We start from the raw sequence: 17,770 nt of genomic DNA, 5'->3' as shown, positions 1-17,770 counted from the left end.
TTCCTCCATTCATGATATATGCATTTCAAGTTAACATTATTAGTTGATAGAGTCATAAATACATATTTTTTGTAATTTATTAAAAACTAATCAATCAAATTAACCTCATTAAATAGTTGCTGAAATAAAATAAGATGTAGCAAGAATAAAAATAATTACGCGCATAATTTATATTTTGTGAGTACCTGCATAATTTATATTTTTTGAGTTTTAGAATTTGTCAATAAAAAATTTCTCTTCCATTTCATGAAAAAAATAATAATAAAAATCTTGTATAATATAATATTAAAAGGCGCTGCCACGTTCACACAATGCACCATTTTGCACGCCGTGGATTTGGAAGGTGGTAAGGCGTGGTCTACTCATTCTCACTTCAACCATGATTAAATGTCATCCAATCCTCAACCACCCATTACCGGAAGTCCCGATTTTCTCCAACATCCCAATTCAACAAAACTTCTCTCTCTATTTCTCACCCAAACATTGTCCCAAATTCCCTCTCCCCTGTGATATGTATTGGGTTTGAGAATCTGGAAGATCAAAGAATTGTGAAAAGCACTCAAAACCTAGAAATTTTCTCCACTGTTTTGATTCTTTTGAAGGGGTGTTTCACAATTCGCTGCTGTAAATATACAGTATTCGTTTGAAAATATTTTTTGCTTTTTTTTTTTTGTTCTTAGGCACCAAAAAGATTAAAAAAGGATGACATATTTTCATGCAATTTCTTTGTTCTTACTTTTTGAAATGCTTCAATATTGAAAAGGGTTTTCATTTCTGGCAAGAGGATAACTTTCCAAAACACAAAAAAAAAAATTTACCCGCAGAACATATTTAGGTGAGTGTGTGATATTGGGTGCAATTTCCATGTGATTGCTGCCGGAAGCAATTTTTAACGACAAAAAGGGGGCGGGGGGTTCTCATTTCTAGCAATAAAATAAATAATGTAGTACTTCATATTCTTATGCAATGTCTTTTTCTCTGTTCTTGCAGTGTCAAAAAACACTTTTAAAAAGCGAAAAAAAAGGTGTTTTTTTATAAAAATTAATTATATATTTTATTTAAAAAATATTCTAAATTGGTTAATTTTAAATTTTTTTAGTCTCCTCCATTCATGATCTATGCATTTAAAGTTAACATTATTAGTTGATGGAGTCATAAATACATATTTTTAGTAATTTATTAAAAACTAATCAATCAAATTAACCTAATTAAATAGTTCTTGAAATAAAATAAGACATAGCAAGAATAAAAATAATTACCCACATAATTTATATCCTTTGAGTACCCGCATAATTTATATTTTGTGAGTTTTAGAATTTGTCAATAAAAAATTTCTCTTCCCTTTCATGAAAAAAAAAAATAATAAAAACCCTGTATAATATAATATTAAAAGGCGCACAATGCACCGTTTTGCACGCCGTGGATTTGGAAGGTGGTAAGGTGTGGTCTACTCATTCCCACTTCAACCATGATTAAATGCCATCCAATCCTCAGCCACCCATTACCAGAAGTGCCGGTTTCCCCCAATATCCTAATTCAACAAAACTTCTCTCTCTATTTCCCACCCAAACACCGTCCCAAACTCCCTCTCCCTCGTGTTCTGTATTGGGTTTGAGAATCTGGAAGATCAAGGAATTGTGAAAAACACTCAAAACCCAAAAATTTTCTCTACTGTTTTGATTCTTTTGAAGGGTGTTTAACAATTTGTCGCGGTAAATATACAGTGTTTGTTTGAAAATATTTTCTGCTTTTTTTTTTTGGTTCTCAGGCACCAAAAAGATTAAAAAAGAGAGAGCGTATTTTCATGCAATTTCTTCGTTCTTATTGTATGAAATGCTTCTATATTGAAAATGGTTTTCATTTCTGAGAACAAGATAACTTCCAAAACACAAAAAATAGATTTACCCACAGATCATATTTTGGTGGGTGTGTGATATTGGATGCAATTTCTATCTGATTGCTGCCAAAAGCACTTTTTAACAACAAAAAAAGGGGGGGGGGGGGTTTCTCATTTTTAGTAATAAAATAAATAATGCAATATTTCGTATTCTTACGCAATGTCTTTTTCTCTACTCTTGCAGTGTCAAAAAATACATTTGGAAAGCAAAGAAAAAAAAAAAGGGTGCTTTTTACAAAAATTAATTATATATTTTATTTAAAAATAATTCTAAATTGGTTAATTTTTATTTTTTTTAATCTCCTCTGAATGATCTATGCATTTCTAGTTAATATTATTAGTTGATAGAGTCATAAATACATATTTTTAGTAATTTATTAATAAAACAAACAATCAAATTAACCTGATTAAATGGTTTTTGAAATAAAATAAGATGTAGCAAGAATAAAAATAATTACACACATAATTTATATTTTGTGAGTACCCGCATAATTTATATGTTGTGAGTTTTAGAATTTGTCAATAAAAAATTTCTCTTCCATTTCATGAAAATAATAATAATAAAAACCCTGTATAATATAATATTAAAAGGTGCCGCCACGTTCACACAATGCACCATTTTTAACACGCCGTGGATTTGGAAGGTGGTAAGGCGTGGTCTACTCATTCTCATTTCAACCATGATTAAATGCCATCCAATCCTCGGCCACCCATTATCGGAAGTCTCGGTTTCTCCCAACATCCCAATTCAACAAAACTTCTCTCTCTATTTCTCACCCAAATACTGTCCCAAACTCCCTCTTCTCCGTGTTCTGAATTGGGTTTGAGAATCTGGAAGATCGAAGAATTGTGAAAAACACTCAAAACTCATAAATTTTCTTCACTGTTTTGATTCTTTTGAAGGGGTGTTTCACAATTCGCTGCGGTAATTACATTTGAAAATTTTTTTAGCTTTTTTTTTTGTTCTCACGTACCAAAAGATTAAAAAAAAAGGGCATATTTTCATGCAATTTTTTTGTTCTTACTATTTGAAATGCTTCTATATTAAAAAGAATTTTTATTTCTGGCAACAAGATAATTTTCCAAAACATAAAAAATAGATTTACCCACAGAATATATTTTGGTGGGTGTGTGACATTGGGTGCAATTTCTATGTGAAAAAGGAAGGTGTTTTTCTCACTTCTGGCAATAAAATAATTTTGGCAGAACATTAAATTAAACAGATGAAATACCGAGGAGGACAGACAATCGTTTTTGACTATTTGCTTAAAGAATTATTAATTGATTAAAAGGGGTTGTCTGTTCCATGACAGGGAAGTTCTTCTTTCTTCTGTTTTTTTTTTTGGATTACAGGGAGGTTCTTACACATATAAAAGGGGGAGAGAGAACAGACGGAGATGGGCTCACCTAAAAGTCCAACTCTTCGGCCCTCTTCTCTAATGGACAACCTCTTGGGTCTTCTCAGAGTTCGCATCAAGAGAGGCGTGAATCTTGCTGTGCGCGATGTTCGCAGCAGCGATCCTTATGTAGTCATCAAGATGGGCAGACAGGTTTTCTATTCTTCTTCCGCTGCTTTATCTTTTTCTTAAATTTTTATTTAGATTTGATGGGTAGGTGTTAATTATGTTTTCTTTTGGTTTGAGAGGGGGTGGCGGTGTTGTAGAATTGGGTTTGAATTGGTTATTGGTGGTTTTGTTTGGTGGAGAAGGTGGTCTGTTTCTTGGCTGCATGGGTTGTGTTTCTTCTCTTAAATTACCTTTGTTTGGTTGGTAAGAAAGCTGAAGAAATTGAAACAAAGTTGATTTCTTTTCGAAGAATTTCATTTAATTGTCTGTTCTGGTTAACTTTTGGAAGCTACAAAACGTTGTATTATTGCAGCTAAGCTGAATCTTTGTGTTAGTGGCATGTAGTTGATTTAATAAATAAAAGAAAAGAAAAGAAAAGAAAATTTGGGTTGCCGTAGCTCCCCCAATGATGGAAAATCTAAAATATGAATTTTATTTTGTTTTGTTTTCCAACATATAAGCTACCAAACAAATGATTAATGTCTTTGGTGATAGTTTGTCAAGGATGCTAAGAATATGCTTTTGAATCTCAATAGATTTATCCTCCTTCCTACCCGCCCTTCATGAATCTTATGAATGAGATTCCAGTCCTTGTCGTGACCTGGAAAAAGTAAAGGCACTCAACTTTCTTGGGTGATGGCTAGTGGCTTTGCCCAACTCTTGATGATTAAAGAAGTTATATTAAAGCTTCAGGGTAGGCTTAGATTTATTTTCTTTCTTGAGCTGGACTTTGTCATAATGAGCAGGTTATTTGATCTGTCTTTCACTGCAGCATCATATTTTTATTTTTATTTTATTCCCCAGGGAGTTAGAGGACCGTAAATGGCCATGCTCAAGCCACCATATCTAATAATATCAAATGGCTGACAATGATTTGTGTTCTCTTCATCTCAAAAGGAGTTTCATGGCAAGCACACAACCATGGATACATAATTCTTGCACATCACTTAGGCTTTTGTTCATCACATTGTTAAAATGTCAGTGGGACCCTCTTTAATTTAAATATAGGCAGAAAAAGTTGTCTACTAGAATGGAAAATTTACAAACATTATTTCCTTTACTTAATTAAGATTCCCATGGATCTACAGGTTAGAATATTTTCTATTATGGCATATATAGCTTGGAGAGTCTTGCGAATCATTTCTTCCACCTTTAATCATTATCCTAGTGGCAACCTTGTTTGCCTTTTTGATAGAGAACAGGGCTGCAATACTTGGTGTTTGTTCTTATGTTTTGTGGCTTGATAAATGCATCTGCTTGCTTATTAATCATACTGTGGTTGGGGTTCAGCATGGCTTTTTAGGCCTTATTTCATATTTTCCTATGTATGATTTTAAAAACTACATGATGCATTATTCTTTTATCCAATGTTTTATATATGTAAATATTTGATGCAGAAACTGAAGACTCGTGTAATGAAGAAGAATATCAATCCTGAGTGGAATGAAGATCTTACCCTCTCTGTTTCTGATCCTAATCTTACAGTTAAGCTGGTATGTGTTCTGGCTGCTCGAATCATACCATATGGAATCCAATTTAATAAAGAGCAACTATATTATCTACATATTCAAGTGATGCAAAAAGACAATTGCCTCTATGCTTGTTCAGTAGTGGTGCAGCCTGACTGGGAAACTTAAGCTGCTGTAGCATATCAGCTAGTATTGTGGTGGGTTTCAAAGCTAAGAACCAGACAAAGGGGTTGGTTGAAGTTAGGTGAGATGCAGAAGGGCTTTAAGGTTAAAAGAAGTGACTGTTCAGTGACAGTAAGCCAAAAGAGTGGGAGACAGAATTCAAGAAACTCAGGCACAAAAAGATCAGGGTTTAATTGATGCAGTTGGGTGGTTTTAATTTGTAGGAATGGTCCTGCCAGGTTTAGGGCTGAAAGGGTATAAGAAAAAGGCTTTGCAAAGAGTGGGGGAGATAAGGTTGAAGGATGTCTTGCTATGCTGTGAAAAATAGTCCAAGAGTACTGTGGCAATGGAGAGTAAGAGGGAGAGTGACCTCTCAAGGCTCTATTACCTGAACTTAAAATGCTCGTTCAACTTGGTCTTCACTTCATTCACTGTATTTGAAAAGCTTGTACATGACATGTATATAGAAGACAGAGTGCCATAGGCAGACTTATTGTCTGAGTTTTGATCAAGGACTTCTAGAGACCATTTACAACATGTGGACCCATATTCCAAAGTTGACCCAGCTAGGATCCTGGAGTCTCGACTATGACCCACTGTCCAATAAATTGATAGTTTATTAGACTAATGTTTTAATAACTGAAAAAGGACTCCTTTGCTGTAGAAGAACTTATGACTTCAGCCCTTAGCTTCCAAAGAGGATAATTTTCATCCTGCCAAGTTATAGGTTTGCTGTCAAGTGATCCTTGTGCAAAAGCTTGTAGCAGTATTTCTTCTCAAGTTTTCATTGCTTGTAGTTTTGTGCTTCTAGGACTTTGCTTGGTGATGAAATTTTGTTCTTTGTTATACCTTGGGATTTAAGTGGATAAGGATAAAAGGGCAGGCTCATTATCCTGATAGATTAGTTGAGTCTCCAAAGGGTCTCGGGTGCCGTTGTTTAAAAAAAAAAAAAAACTTGTTCTTAGTAAAAGGGTGGATTCTAGTGTGCTTAACTACATTTATATAATGTTAATATGGTTATCTTTAAGTTTTTCTTGAAGAAATAAGTTTATTGCACTGAATACTAGAGTTTAGTTCAAACCCTTAATCTTAAAAAATTACTATTTCTGGGGCTGTCCTTCAATGTTGGCTAAGTTGCTTGTTACCCTGGTTTGGGTTGTGGTGTTCAGTCCAGCAAGATGTTATGGGTATTAATTCCTTGGTTGATGAAGTCATGTACCTACTGAGTAAGTTGGGCTCTCCCAAAATTGAGAAATTAATTTTCTTGTTTGATATTTTTTAAATTGTTTTTAGGAGCTTGTTTTTGTTTTTTTTTTTTTTTTGGAGGGGATGGGGGGTGGGGGGGTGTTGCTCTTGATGTGTGGATGTGTTTACCTTTCCTTTTTGGGGATTATTCAATTCCTGGAGTTCTAAACAGCATATTTCATTGAATACTTGTTTAATTATAGTGATCTGAAACTCCATAAAGGTTGAAAGAACTGACAAATGCATACCCAGGAGTAAATTTAGACTGCTGAAGACAACATATGGGAATGATTGTAGTCACTTTGCCATGGAAAATTTGTAATTTGGGTCGGGTGATACATAAGACATGGCTTGGCAGGAAATAATTTGTTGTTGGATAGTATAAGGCTGCAAGCATTTTTGGGCTCTTACGCGTCTTGGGATTTTGAGTGCACTGTTGTAATACGTAGTGTCTGCTATCTTCATTGAGACAGCTCTTCTTGGGCATTGTGTGTCAATTCAAGTTTCTCAGTTTGTCAAGATTTTATGTTTCCAAAAAGAAAAAGAAACGAGCAGTGGTGGTATGTCAGTTGCCAGAATTAGGAGCTGATTGTGATATTTGTTTCTAGAACCAAACAATTGAAATTTCAACACTTAAATATAAAGGAACATAGGTCCAAACCGTTTGAGCATACACAAGATGCATGCCATGTGTTGTTCTTCCTACCCAAAATACGGTAATTGTCCCTAGAATTTTCTTGGGCTGTTGTCATCTTCCCCTGCTCCTGGAAAAAATTATGCATGCACATATACATGCATACCGATGTGTGCGTGTGTGCATGTGAATTTTATATCTATATGATTTCTTGTGGTTTTCTATTAATTGTATCTCTGTTTGGTCATATTTGTATGCCTTTCCAGACAGTGTATGATCATGATACATTCAGCAAGGATGACAAAATGGGAGATGCAGAGTTCGAGATCAAACCATTTCTGGAAGCCTTGAAGATGCAGTTGGAAGGCCTCCCAACTGGTACAATAATTTCGAGAATACAGCCATGCAGGCAAAACTGCCTCGCTGAAGAGAGCAGCATTGTCTGGAAAGAAGGCAAAGTTATCCAAGACTTGTGCCTCAGATTGAGAAATGTTGAATGTGGTGAAGTGGAACTCCAGCTGCATTGGATTGACCTTCCAGGTTCCAAGGGTCTATAAAGTTAAGAAAGCCCCTAACATAGTGGCTGTCATGCATGTATGGTGTATAGTTTCTGCCACATGACATTGAACTGATCTTCTCTTTATATTGCCTGTTTGTATGGGGCATGTAGCTTAGTATATAGGCTTGGAATCTTTGTTTTTTTTGGCTTCTGTTATGCAAATACTAAACTGCATGCGTTCTTCTATAATGAAACCTTGTTAAGCTACCAATTGCTTTGCCTTTATCTTCATGTGTTCTACAATCATGAGAAACTAGGCTCTCTAGGTCATATCTTGCAAGCTGTAGGAATATGCTGCCTCTATCCCTCTTCTCCTCACTCTTGACCATTCTTTATTCCCGCTTTGGGGATAGGAGAGAGAGTAGAGTAAGAGTTGTGTTCAAAGATATTATTAGGTTAGGATGTTTTATTTTATACAATCATTTATATTGAATGATTTTAAATTAAAAATTATCAATTTAAGTTAATTTTTTTTTTTTATAGAATCACTTAAAATCATTTAAAATAAAAGAATATAATTAATTGTCTAAAATGTAGATTGACTAGGTGGGCTAACTGATGATTTGTTCTTCTTGTTATCCTTGTCATTAAGCTAATTCAGCCACATGTATTAGTTAAAAGTATCAATTTGAAGCCCTGTGTTCTCCATCAAATCTCTTCTTGATTTAACATCAGCCTTATTGCCATAGCTTTTTCAGAAAAAAATTCTCTCCATTTTCTGATGTCGAGTTGCAAACCCTTCTTTTAAGCATCATCATAGTTTTCAGGGGAGTTTGAAAGATGAGTCTATGTTATGTAAATTGCATGTGATTATATGTAAATAATATTGTATCAATATTTTTATAACTTCTTTTAATAGTTTTAGACTACAAAATAATTATATATATAATCATAATTTATTTGCAAATACTAAAATATAATATTTAAATTTATTTATGAAATTTATATTGTGTTTAAAACTACAACATACATAAACATAAATGTGACTGTTCTAGTTAAAATTATGCAAATTATTTAATTTTAAATTTTTATAGCATTATAGATAAATACATTTATTTTTATTAATTTTATTTTTTATTAATTTTATTTTGTATAAAACTAAATATAAATTATTTCGATGAAAACATTTATAATTTTTTTCTTAATTAATGATAGTTAATGAGTTATTTACATTTCAAATAAATTTAAAATTTAAATAAATAGAAGACTTAAACTTAGATTTGTCAAATGAATAAAATACTAAAAATATGAAATATATTTACAAAATTAGTGCTAACGAAGTTAAGTTTGCACTAAAAAAGATGCAAAATGGGAAAGCTATAGGATTAGATAGCATCCCAATTGAAATTTGGAAATGCTTAGGTGATAACTGAATTATATGGTTAACTAATTTATTTAATATAATTATAAAATCTAAGAAAATGTCAGATGAATAGAGAAAAAACACTTTAATACTGATATACAAAAATAAAGGAGATATTCAAAATTGTAATAACTATCGTGAAATTAAACTTATGAGTCATAAGATGAAATTATGAGAAATGGTAGTTAAACAAAGATTAAGGTTAGAAACGAAGGCGTTAGAAAATTAATTTGGTTCTATGCCTAGGAGATTTGCCATAGAAGTTATATATCTTTTAAGAAGATTAATAGAAAAGTTTAGGGAAAAGAAGAAAGACTTGCATATAGTATTTATTGACCTAGAGAAAGCATATGATAGAATACTTAAGGAAGTTCTATTGTGGATTTTAGAAAAAAAAGGTATATGTAGTAGGTATACTAATGTCATTGCACGATAGAGTAATGACTAGTGTAAAGACTATAGATGGAAAAACTAGAGAATTTCCAATCACCATAGGTGTATGTTGAGGATGTGGCTCATATTCAAAGCAGATCGCATGTACTGGAGAGAGCTACGTGAAGCAAGGGACAATTGCATGAGAAGAGGTTTTAGGCAATACGCAGAAGGACTCTTGCTCAGCACAAAATCATCGACGATTTTGGCTGAACTGTCGCTAGTTTCCATCGGTGTAGATTATGTGTTTTGAATTCAGGGGCTTGTAGATTGGGCTTATCTAGAGGTTTTACCTCCGGGGGATAACTATAGACGTAGTTTAGGTTTACTAAAACTCTTTTGTAGGCATTGGGTTCATAGTTAAACAATATTGTAACCCAAAAGTGTAAGCTTTGACATTGTTCATAGTAAAAACCGAAGTGCTATTCCCGTGGACGTAGATTATTTCCAAACCACGTATATCTTGTGTGTTTTATTTGTATTTTCACTTCTTCTTCTTATTCTTTGATTTCTTCTTAAGTATATTTCATTATCAAGTGTTTGCATTAGTTGTTGTTGGTTCGTTCGTGATTGATTGTGTGCTTCCACTGCATGTGCTCAAGTTGAATGGGAACTAGAATTCAAGCTGAACGGGAACTAGAATCAAAGTGGTATTAGAGCTATTGGTTCAACAATGGTTGGGGTCTCTTTGATTAAGTTCGATGTGAATAAGGTCGATGGAACTGGTAATTTCGGGTTTTGGCAACAAAGGGTGAAAGATTTACTAGTGCAACAAGGGATGGTGAAGGCTTTGTATGGAATGAGGTCGGACAACATAAACGAGATAGGTTGGAAGGAGCTTGAAGCAAAGACTAAAAATATGAGATTTATTCACAAAATTAGAGTTAATGAAGTTAAGCGTGCACTAAAAAATATGAAAAATGGGAAAGCTATAGGATCGGATAACATCCCAATTCAACTTTGGAAATGCTTAGGTGATAACGAAATTATATGGTTAACTAATTTATTTAATGCAGTTATAAAAACTAAGAAAATGTTAGATGGATGGAGAAAAAACACTTTAATGCCTATATACAAAAATAAAGGAGATATTCAAAATGTAATAACTATCATGGAATTAAACTTATGAGTCATACGATGAAACTATGGAAAAGGTAGTTGAACAAAGATTAAGGTTAGAAACGAAAGTGTCGAAAAATCAACTTGGTTTTATGCCTGGGAGATCTACCATAGAAGCTATATATCTTCTAAGAATATTAATGGAAAAGTTTAGGGAGAAGAAGAAAGATTTGCATATGATATTTATTGACCTAGAGAAAGCATATGATAGGATACCTAAGAAAGTTCTATGATGGGTTTTAGAAAAAAAAAAAAGTGTATGTAGTAGGTATACTGATGCCATTAAGGATATGTACGATGGAGTAATGACCAATGTGAGGACTATAGATGGAGAAATTAGAGAATTTCCAATCACCATAGGTGTACATCAATGATATGCTTTGAGCCCTTATCTTTTTTTTTTTTTTTAGTGATGTACCAACTGACTAAGAGTATTCAAAATGAGGTTTTATGGTGTATGTTGTTTGCAGATGATATTGTATTAATTGATGAAACTAGGGGTGGAGTAGAGGTTGAGATAGAATTATGGAGAGAAGCTTTGTCTTGTGATATGTAGCTCATACATTGAGTGAAACTTATGTATAATGAGAAAACATGGTAGAAAACAGCAGTTGTGGTTTGTAGGAGCAAACCGTCGACTATTTTTCTAAATGTGAAGAAACAGTCGACTTTTATGCAGTGTTTTATCAACTGTTTGCTCTCAGTATTAAATTGTAGACAGTATGTCTAAAACCATCGACGATTTGGCTCGGTAACTCAGCGTTGGTTTTCAAAATTTGAATTTAGGAAGTTGTATGGGTTGGGTTTCAGGGGGAAAACCTTCGAGTGGGTTGTATATACATGGTATATGTTGTAACTCAAAAAAAAAAAAAAAAAAAGGTTCATGTCTTTGGAGACAAGATAGTGAAAATTGGATTGTCGTTTGCTCCCGTGGATGTAGACATTGCCGAACCACGTAATTTTTCGTATCATTGTTTTATTGCTTTCATTATAATATGCGTGATTGTGTTTTCTATATATTTCACTGTTGGTTGCTGCATTCTAAGATTATTTGTTTCCACTGCACATTGATTTGCACAAAAATTGGTGTCAAAGCATTGTTGTAATGACTTCTAGAATTTCTTCCACAATGTTTGATGTTGTTAAGTTCAATGGAACGGGAAACTTTGGACTATGGTAGAGAAGGGTTAAAATCTGTTAGTGTAGCAAGGTATGGTGAAGGCTTTTTGCGGAAGTCAACCGGAAGTCGTGGATGAAACAAGTTGGAAGGAATTGGAAGCAAAAAGTTGTGGCGACTATCAGACTTTGTATGGCCGATGACATGCTGTATCATGTCATGGATGAGGAATCTCCTGCGGCTGTTTGGCAAAAACCTGAAAGTCAGTATATGTCAAAGTCTCTAACGAACAAATTGTATCTTAAGAAGAAGTTGTATTGGCTTAAGATGGCAGAGGGTTTAGATTTGAACCAACACATCAATGCATTGAATCAGATTGTAAGTGATTTGTTGCAAGTTGATGTGAAGTTCGAGGAAGAATACAAGGCGTTGATGCTTTTAAATTCCCTTGTGTCTCATACGTATGAAAATTTGGTTACGACTTTAACATAGGGCACAAAAATCCTGAATTTGGAAGAGGTAACAAGTACATTGTTGAGTTTTTATCAAAGAAAGAAGGACAACGTTGAAATTTCACAAGGTGAAGGGCTTGTGGTGAAAGTTAACTAGGGAGATGAGAGAAGCAAGTTTTGGAGTGGATCAAGTGGTAATAAATCTTGGTTGCAGTCTGGGAAGAAGAAGGGCATAAATTGTTTTAAGTACGGGAAAATTGGGCACATAAAATTAGAGTGTCCAGAGTGGAAGAAGGGGAATGCAGAAAATCAAGAGGGTTCGTCAAAATATGAAAATATAGTGGAAGAAGGAGACTCAAGGAGCAGTTATGGTGATATGCTTTTTGTTTCATTAGATTCAAAACGCCTCATGGATTCTTGGATCTTAGATTCAGGATGTTCTTATCACATGACACCAAATAAAGAATGGTTCAACACCTACAACTCAGTTAATTCTAGTTCTGTTATGATGGGAAATGATGCTTCATGCAAAATTGTTATAATAGGAAATATAAGAATTAAAATGTATGATGGTGTTGTGAGAAAATTATGTGATGTAAGACATGTATCATATTTACTGAAGAATTTTATTTCATTGGGCACTTTAGATTGTAACAGGTGTAGTTACAAGTCTGAAAGTGGGATAATGAAGATGTGTAAAGACGTATTGATGGTGATGAAGAGACAGAAGTTAGTGGGAAATATCTATGCACTATTGGGTACCATAGTTGTAGTTGGAGCTGCAGCCGTAGATTCCGAGTTAGGTAATATTGTTTTGTGTAAAACAACCACAAACAAGACGGAGGGTGTTCTTGACTACATTTATTTAGATGTTTGGGGATTGGTGAGGGTAGCATCACGGGTTGGATATATGTACTTCATGAGTTTATCACGAAAGGTCTTGGTGTACTTCATGCGACATAAGTCAGAGATGTTTGTCAGGTTTAACTTGTGGCTGAGGTGGAAAACTAGACTAGGAGGGAGATCCTTGGGTCAAACTTTGGAACTAAGTATGTTGGTTTCCAAGGAGTTTTGTGAGTAGCATGACAGGTTTTATAGAGGGTTTGCAAGGAACTTCTTGGTGAATTCAGTAAGTATGGCGTGTTTCTCGATTAACCGATTGCCAAGGGTTGCGGTAGACTACTCTGGTTTGAGAGTGTTTGAATATTCAGATGCGCACGTTTCTAGTGAGGTGAGATCTAAGTTTGTGAAATGTTTATATGGTACACCTTTTTGGGGTATAAGAAATCTGGGTTTAAGCTTTATGATCCAATGGCAAACAAGGTGGTGATAAGTGGAGACATGATTTTTGGTGAGAAAGCCATGGTGCAGCGTACTCAGGTAGACGAAGAGAAAAACGTTCTAGAAAACTGCAGCAATAATGAGCATGTGATGCAGGTGGAGTTGGAAACTTAGGGAAGAAATGACATCGTTCATAATGTAGGGAGTTCTAGCTTAAGAGATTAGTAGTATCATAGTATAAATTGCAGCAGAAATAAGGTTGTGATGCAGGTGGAGTGTTAAACTCAAGGCAGAGATGACATTGTTCATAATGTAGAGAGTTATAGCTCGGGAAACCAACAAGATCACAACGGGTTATGATGCACTATCAAGCCACTACTCAGGTTTGAATTTGATGATCTCGTATCTTATGCATTCGTTATTACCATCAAGGTTCCTACTATTTTTCAAGATGCCAGCCAAGGGAAAAATAGACGAGGAAGTGCTATTGTGGAGGTGTGGAGTTGTTGCAAAAGAATCAGATGTGGGAGTTGGTGGAACTTCTAGAAGGGAAAAGGGCGATAGGATACAAGTGGGTAATTTTTTTGTTATTTTATGTTGATGACATGTTAGTTGCTGGGAAGACTTTGATTAAGGTTAATCAGTTAGAAACTCTGTTGAGAAAAGATTTTGACATGAAGGTTTTGGGTAAGACTAAGAAGATTCTTAGGTCGGAGATTCTTAAGGACAGACCTGCAGGGAGATTGGGGTTATCTCAAGGTAACTTTGTGGATATAACTGTAGGGAGATTGTGCTTGTCTCAGTGTGGTTTTGTGGAGAAGGTATTGGATAGGTTTAGCATGGTTAAACAGATCACCGATATATCGTTGGCAAATCATTTTTTATTTGTCTATCCTTTAGTGTCTAAGGACATATGGTGATGTTCGGGATATGTCAAAGGTCCCCTATCTTAGTGCAGTGGGGTATTTCGATAGGCAACAAAGTAATTCGTCAGTTGTGAGATTTGTGGATGCAGACAATGTAGGGGACTTGGATGATAGAAGGTCTACAATAGGGTATGTGTTTATTGTCATGGGAAGGCCTATTTGTTGGAAGTCTAGGGTCCAGTCTTTTGTTGTACTATCTACAACTGATTCGGGGTTTTTGGTAGTAGCTAAAGCTGTCAAGGACAAGTTCAAGCATTGCTTGGACTTGGTTTTTGTCTCCAGTTGCAAGGCTTCAGGTGGTCCAACCTATACGGATTTTTGTCTCAGGTGGAGCAGCGGGTTATGTTTCCAATTTTCTCTTAAGGGGTGTATATTCACTAAGGTAGAAATTATTGTAATATGGGGCTCGTATTTTGAGTGAAACACATGTACAATGAGAAAACATGGTATAAAATAGCAGTTGTGGTTTGTAGGAGCAAACCATTGATGGTTTTGTCTAGATGTGAAGAAATAGTCGATTGTTATGCAGTGTTTTATCGACTGTTTGCTCTTAGTATTACATTGTCGATGGTATGACTGAAACCGTTAATGGTTTGACTCGGTAAATCAACGTTGATTTTCAAATTTTGAATTTGGGAAGTTGTATGGGTTGGGTTTTGCGGGAAAACTTCGAGTGGATTATATATACTGTTAGGGATTTATGTTGAAAGACATGCTTTATGTAATCGGTTTTAGTATTTATTAATAACTTTAGTTATTCCGTTTTAATGAAAATCTTTGTGAGTAATGTTTGCCTGATATTATTTATTTAATGATTATGCATGTGTGTCTTTTATTTTATATAGTAGGTGATCTAGTGTGTAGAGTACAACTTATACACAGAAGATTAGATCATCAATTCTTATAAAATATAAATTTATTGTTTACAGTCTTAAATGAAATTGGACACACCATTGGTAGGACTGTAGCACAAGGTTTTAATATGTCTGTCTTGACTATTAGGAATGGTATAGTTCCAACTCCTTGTCCTAGTGCACTTTGTGTGTATTGAACATGACCGTGTTGGGGTAATTGCTTTTATATTGACTATATAAAACAATTAATACCTCATGGTTATTATGAGTGTTTATGCTCTGAATCTTGATATGATTATTGGACACGTGTATATAATGTTCATCACTTTGATTCATAGAAGAGTGAGATTCTTTATGGGTCAATAAACTCAGTGAGTTTGGTGATGACATTATGTCTATGGTGAACATTAATTATTGATGGAATCCACGTCCTAGTATCGGGATTGATGATACCACCTTGAGGAAGCTTATAAGTTTTGATTGTGTCAAACCCTGCAAGTAGATTTTGAATCCGGCACATCAAATAAGTTAAGTGAAAGGTCTTAGGGAATTAATATGTCAATTAATTAAATTGTCAGTAATTTAATTTAATAGACGGGTATCTCTAATCTTTAAGTGAGGAGATAAATAAACATTTAATAATAGGAGCTCGAAATTTAATTTCGAATATGACAAGGAGTGCAATTATAATTCTTTAGTGGTATGAATTATAATTAACGTAATTAAGGATAAATTCGGGTCAAATTATGAATTCTTAATTACGTGGGAAGCCCTAGTCATATTTGCCCAGAGGTCCCTACCGTAGTCTATATACACGCGCTTTATTCATCAGCTAGGAGAAATGAAAAAACTCTCATAGAGGCAAATGTTTTCGTGAGAGAAGAAAACCCAAGCATCTGTTTACAAGCCCACTCTCTCAAGAGCAAGGTGTGTTCAAGGAATACATTAGAAAATTCCTGGTCATCTTCAAGAGCTCATTTTCATTCTTGTAGATTTGGGATCAAACCAAACATATCTCGCAGGTATAATCCTAATCTTGTAATTAGGGATTGCATGATCTAATAATTTTTTTTTTGTTGTTGTCCGTATGCACTACAACTGGATATTAGGGCTATTCTGCAAGTCCCTTCAATTGGCATCGGAGCCTCGGTTGATACTGTATATGGATAATAATACCGTGTTCTTCGAAAATCGAATCAATGCATGCTTGGGGTAGAATGTGTGTATGCACTAACATAGCGTTCTGTCCGGCAATTATGGTCACATGAATGTATGTTTTGTGATTGCGATTGTTTATTACAAGATTTGCAGCATGTAAACTCCGGTTGTGGAAGCATAGGATTTTATAATCTGATGCAACTTCATCACACGAATGTATGTTTTGTGATTACGATTATTTATTACAAGATTCGTAGCATGTGAACTCCAGTTATGGAGGCATAGGATTTTGTAATCTAATGTAGTTTCATCCGAGAAAGAGGCATAGTTGCGGCGTGTGCATACCAGTGGCAAAAAATAGGAAAACCCCGAGAACAATGATGCAATTTTTCGTTCCTTTTTTGAATTTGAATTTAAATTTACTTGGACCCATGCAACCTGATCGGGCAGGTTGATTCCCACCGGGGGCGTTGCCCTCGGGGCCCCGCAAACCTTGGCATTGCTTAATGGCAAATAAGGATTCACAGTGTTATAATGCAAGCTGCTTGACCATAATAGCTGGATATTTATTATATCATATTTTTTTTTGTTTATATATGCTTGCTTGGCGTGTTTGTTGTTCTTATGTTATGTCATTAGCAAGTAAAATTTAAAATTGTAATGTTGGTTTATGCATATGCAACTAGAGAATAAAATTAATTCCCAAGTTATAATTCAATTTTTTTTTATAAAAAAATATTAAGAAAATTTGGAATTTTATTTGTCGCGTGTAATTTAGTTACCAATATTGGAATATTAAATTTATTTGAATATTAAACACGTGTTTGTATCCCTCATGAATTAAATAACTAAGTGGGTGAGGGAATTTATTACATATAAATCCCATGGTCTCCATCACTAGTTTATAGGTGAAGTAATTAATTTTATGTGATGATATTAGTATCTTCCTCCTTATCAGATGGAATTAATTATAGACTCACCAAGTATAAACTCTAGTAATTGTTTGTATTGGGTCACCTCTCCATTAGGGGATTCACTACGGGACAATAGGTCTAGTGTTATGTGATGGTATACACTTAGCTATGAATAATGGTATCCTTACCATCTGAGTCACTGCTATTGTTTATAGGACCAAAGTTAAGTCAATAGTTTAATTTTGCATGGCATAGTTACTTGCCTAGATAGTAAAATTAATAGGTCCTCCCCTGTCTACACAAATGTTGAATAGTAGACATCCTCCCATCAAGGTATACTACTCATGATGTGCTAGGTTGCTAACAGATTCTTTAAAGACAATATTGGTAGAGGGAACCATATTATTTTAATTGCATTAAAAGTTTATTATTACTCATCATATTTTGTTTTAATATGTGATTCTCAAGGATTAAAATGACTTTCAATCCCATGACTGTTATTCTCAAAGAAAACAAATTGATTGGACCTAATTATATTGACTGGAAAAGGAACTTGGATATTATACTGATTGTAGAGGAGTACAAGTATGTGCTCATAGAGGTATGTCCATAGAAACCTGATG

The 17,770-nt window shown here is 34.4% G+C and overlaps 1 protein-coding gene across 2 annotated transcripts; it reads left to right on the top strand.

The window, feature by feature from the left end:
• Nucleotides 1-2,598: 2,598 nt before the first annotated feature.
• Nucleotides 2,599-7,742, top strand: LOC131145390 (protein C2-DOMAIN ABA-RELATED 4-like). Of its 2 annotated transcripts, XM_058094412.1 has the most exons (4): nucleotides 2,599-2,822; nucleotides 3,251-3,447; nucleotides 4,860-4,955; nucleotides 7,239-7,742. In XM_058094412.1, exons 2-4 carry the CDS (start codon nucleotides 3,295-3,297, stop codon nucleotides 7,527-7,529), a joined length of 540 nt encoding a protein of 179 aa, XP_057950395.1. In that variant the 5' UTR covers nucleotides 2,599-2,822; nucleotides 3,251-3,294; the 3' UTR covers nucleotides 7,530-7,742. The 2 variants fall into 2 exon arrangements, with proteins under 2 accessions (XP_057950395.1, XP_057950393.1); XM_058094410.1 differs by lacking the exon at nucleotides 2,599-2,822 and having other exon boundaries at nucleotides 3,043-3,447.
• The last annotated feature ends 10,028 nt before the right edge of the window (nucleotides 7,743-17,770 follow it).

This window comes from Malania oleifera, chromosome 13, assembly GCF_029873635.1.
Source record: "Malania oleifera isolate guangnan ecotype guangnan chromosome 13, ASM2987363v1, whole genome shotgun sequence".
Taxonomy (NCBI): domain Eukaryota; kingdom Viridiplantae; phylum Streptophyta; class Magnoliopsida; order Santalales; family Ximeniaceae; genus Malania; species Malania oleifera.
Note: the sequence above shows the minus strand (reverse complement) of the source record. Positions and strands in the feature narration are given on the sequence as shown.

Coding starts and splice junctions, on each gene's coding strand:
- LOC131145390 (XM_058094412.1), top strand. CDS start 3,295: ATGGGCTCACCTAAAAGTCCAACTCTTCGGCCCTCTTCTCTAATGGAC. Junction 3,448..4,859: donor TCATCAAGATGGGCAGACAG/GTTTTCTATTCT, acceptor TATTTGATGCAG/AAACTGAAGACTCGTGTAAT. Junction 4,956..7,238: donor CTAATCTTACAGTTAAGCTG/GTATGTGTTCTG, acceptor ATGCCTTTCCAG/ACAGTGTATGATCATGATAC.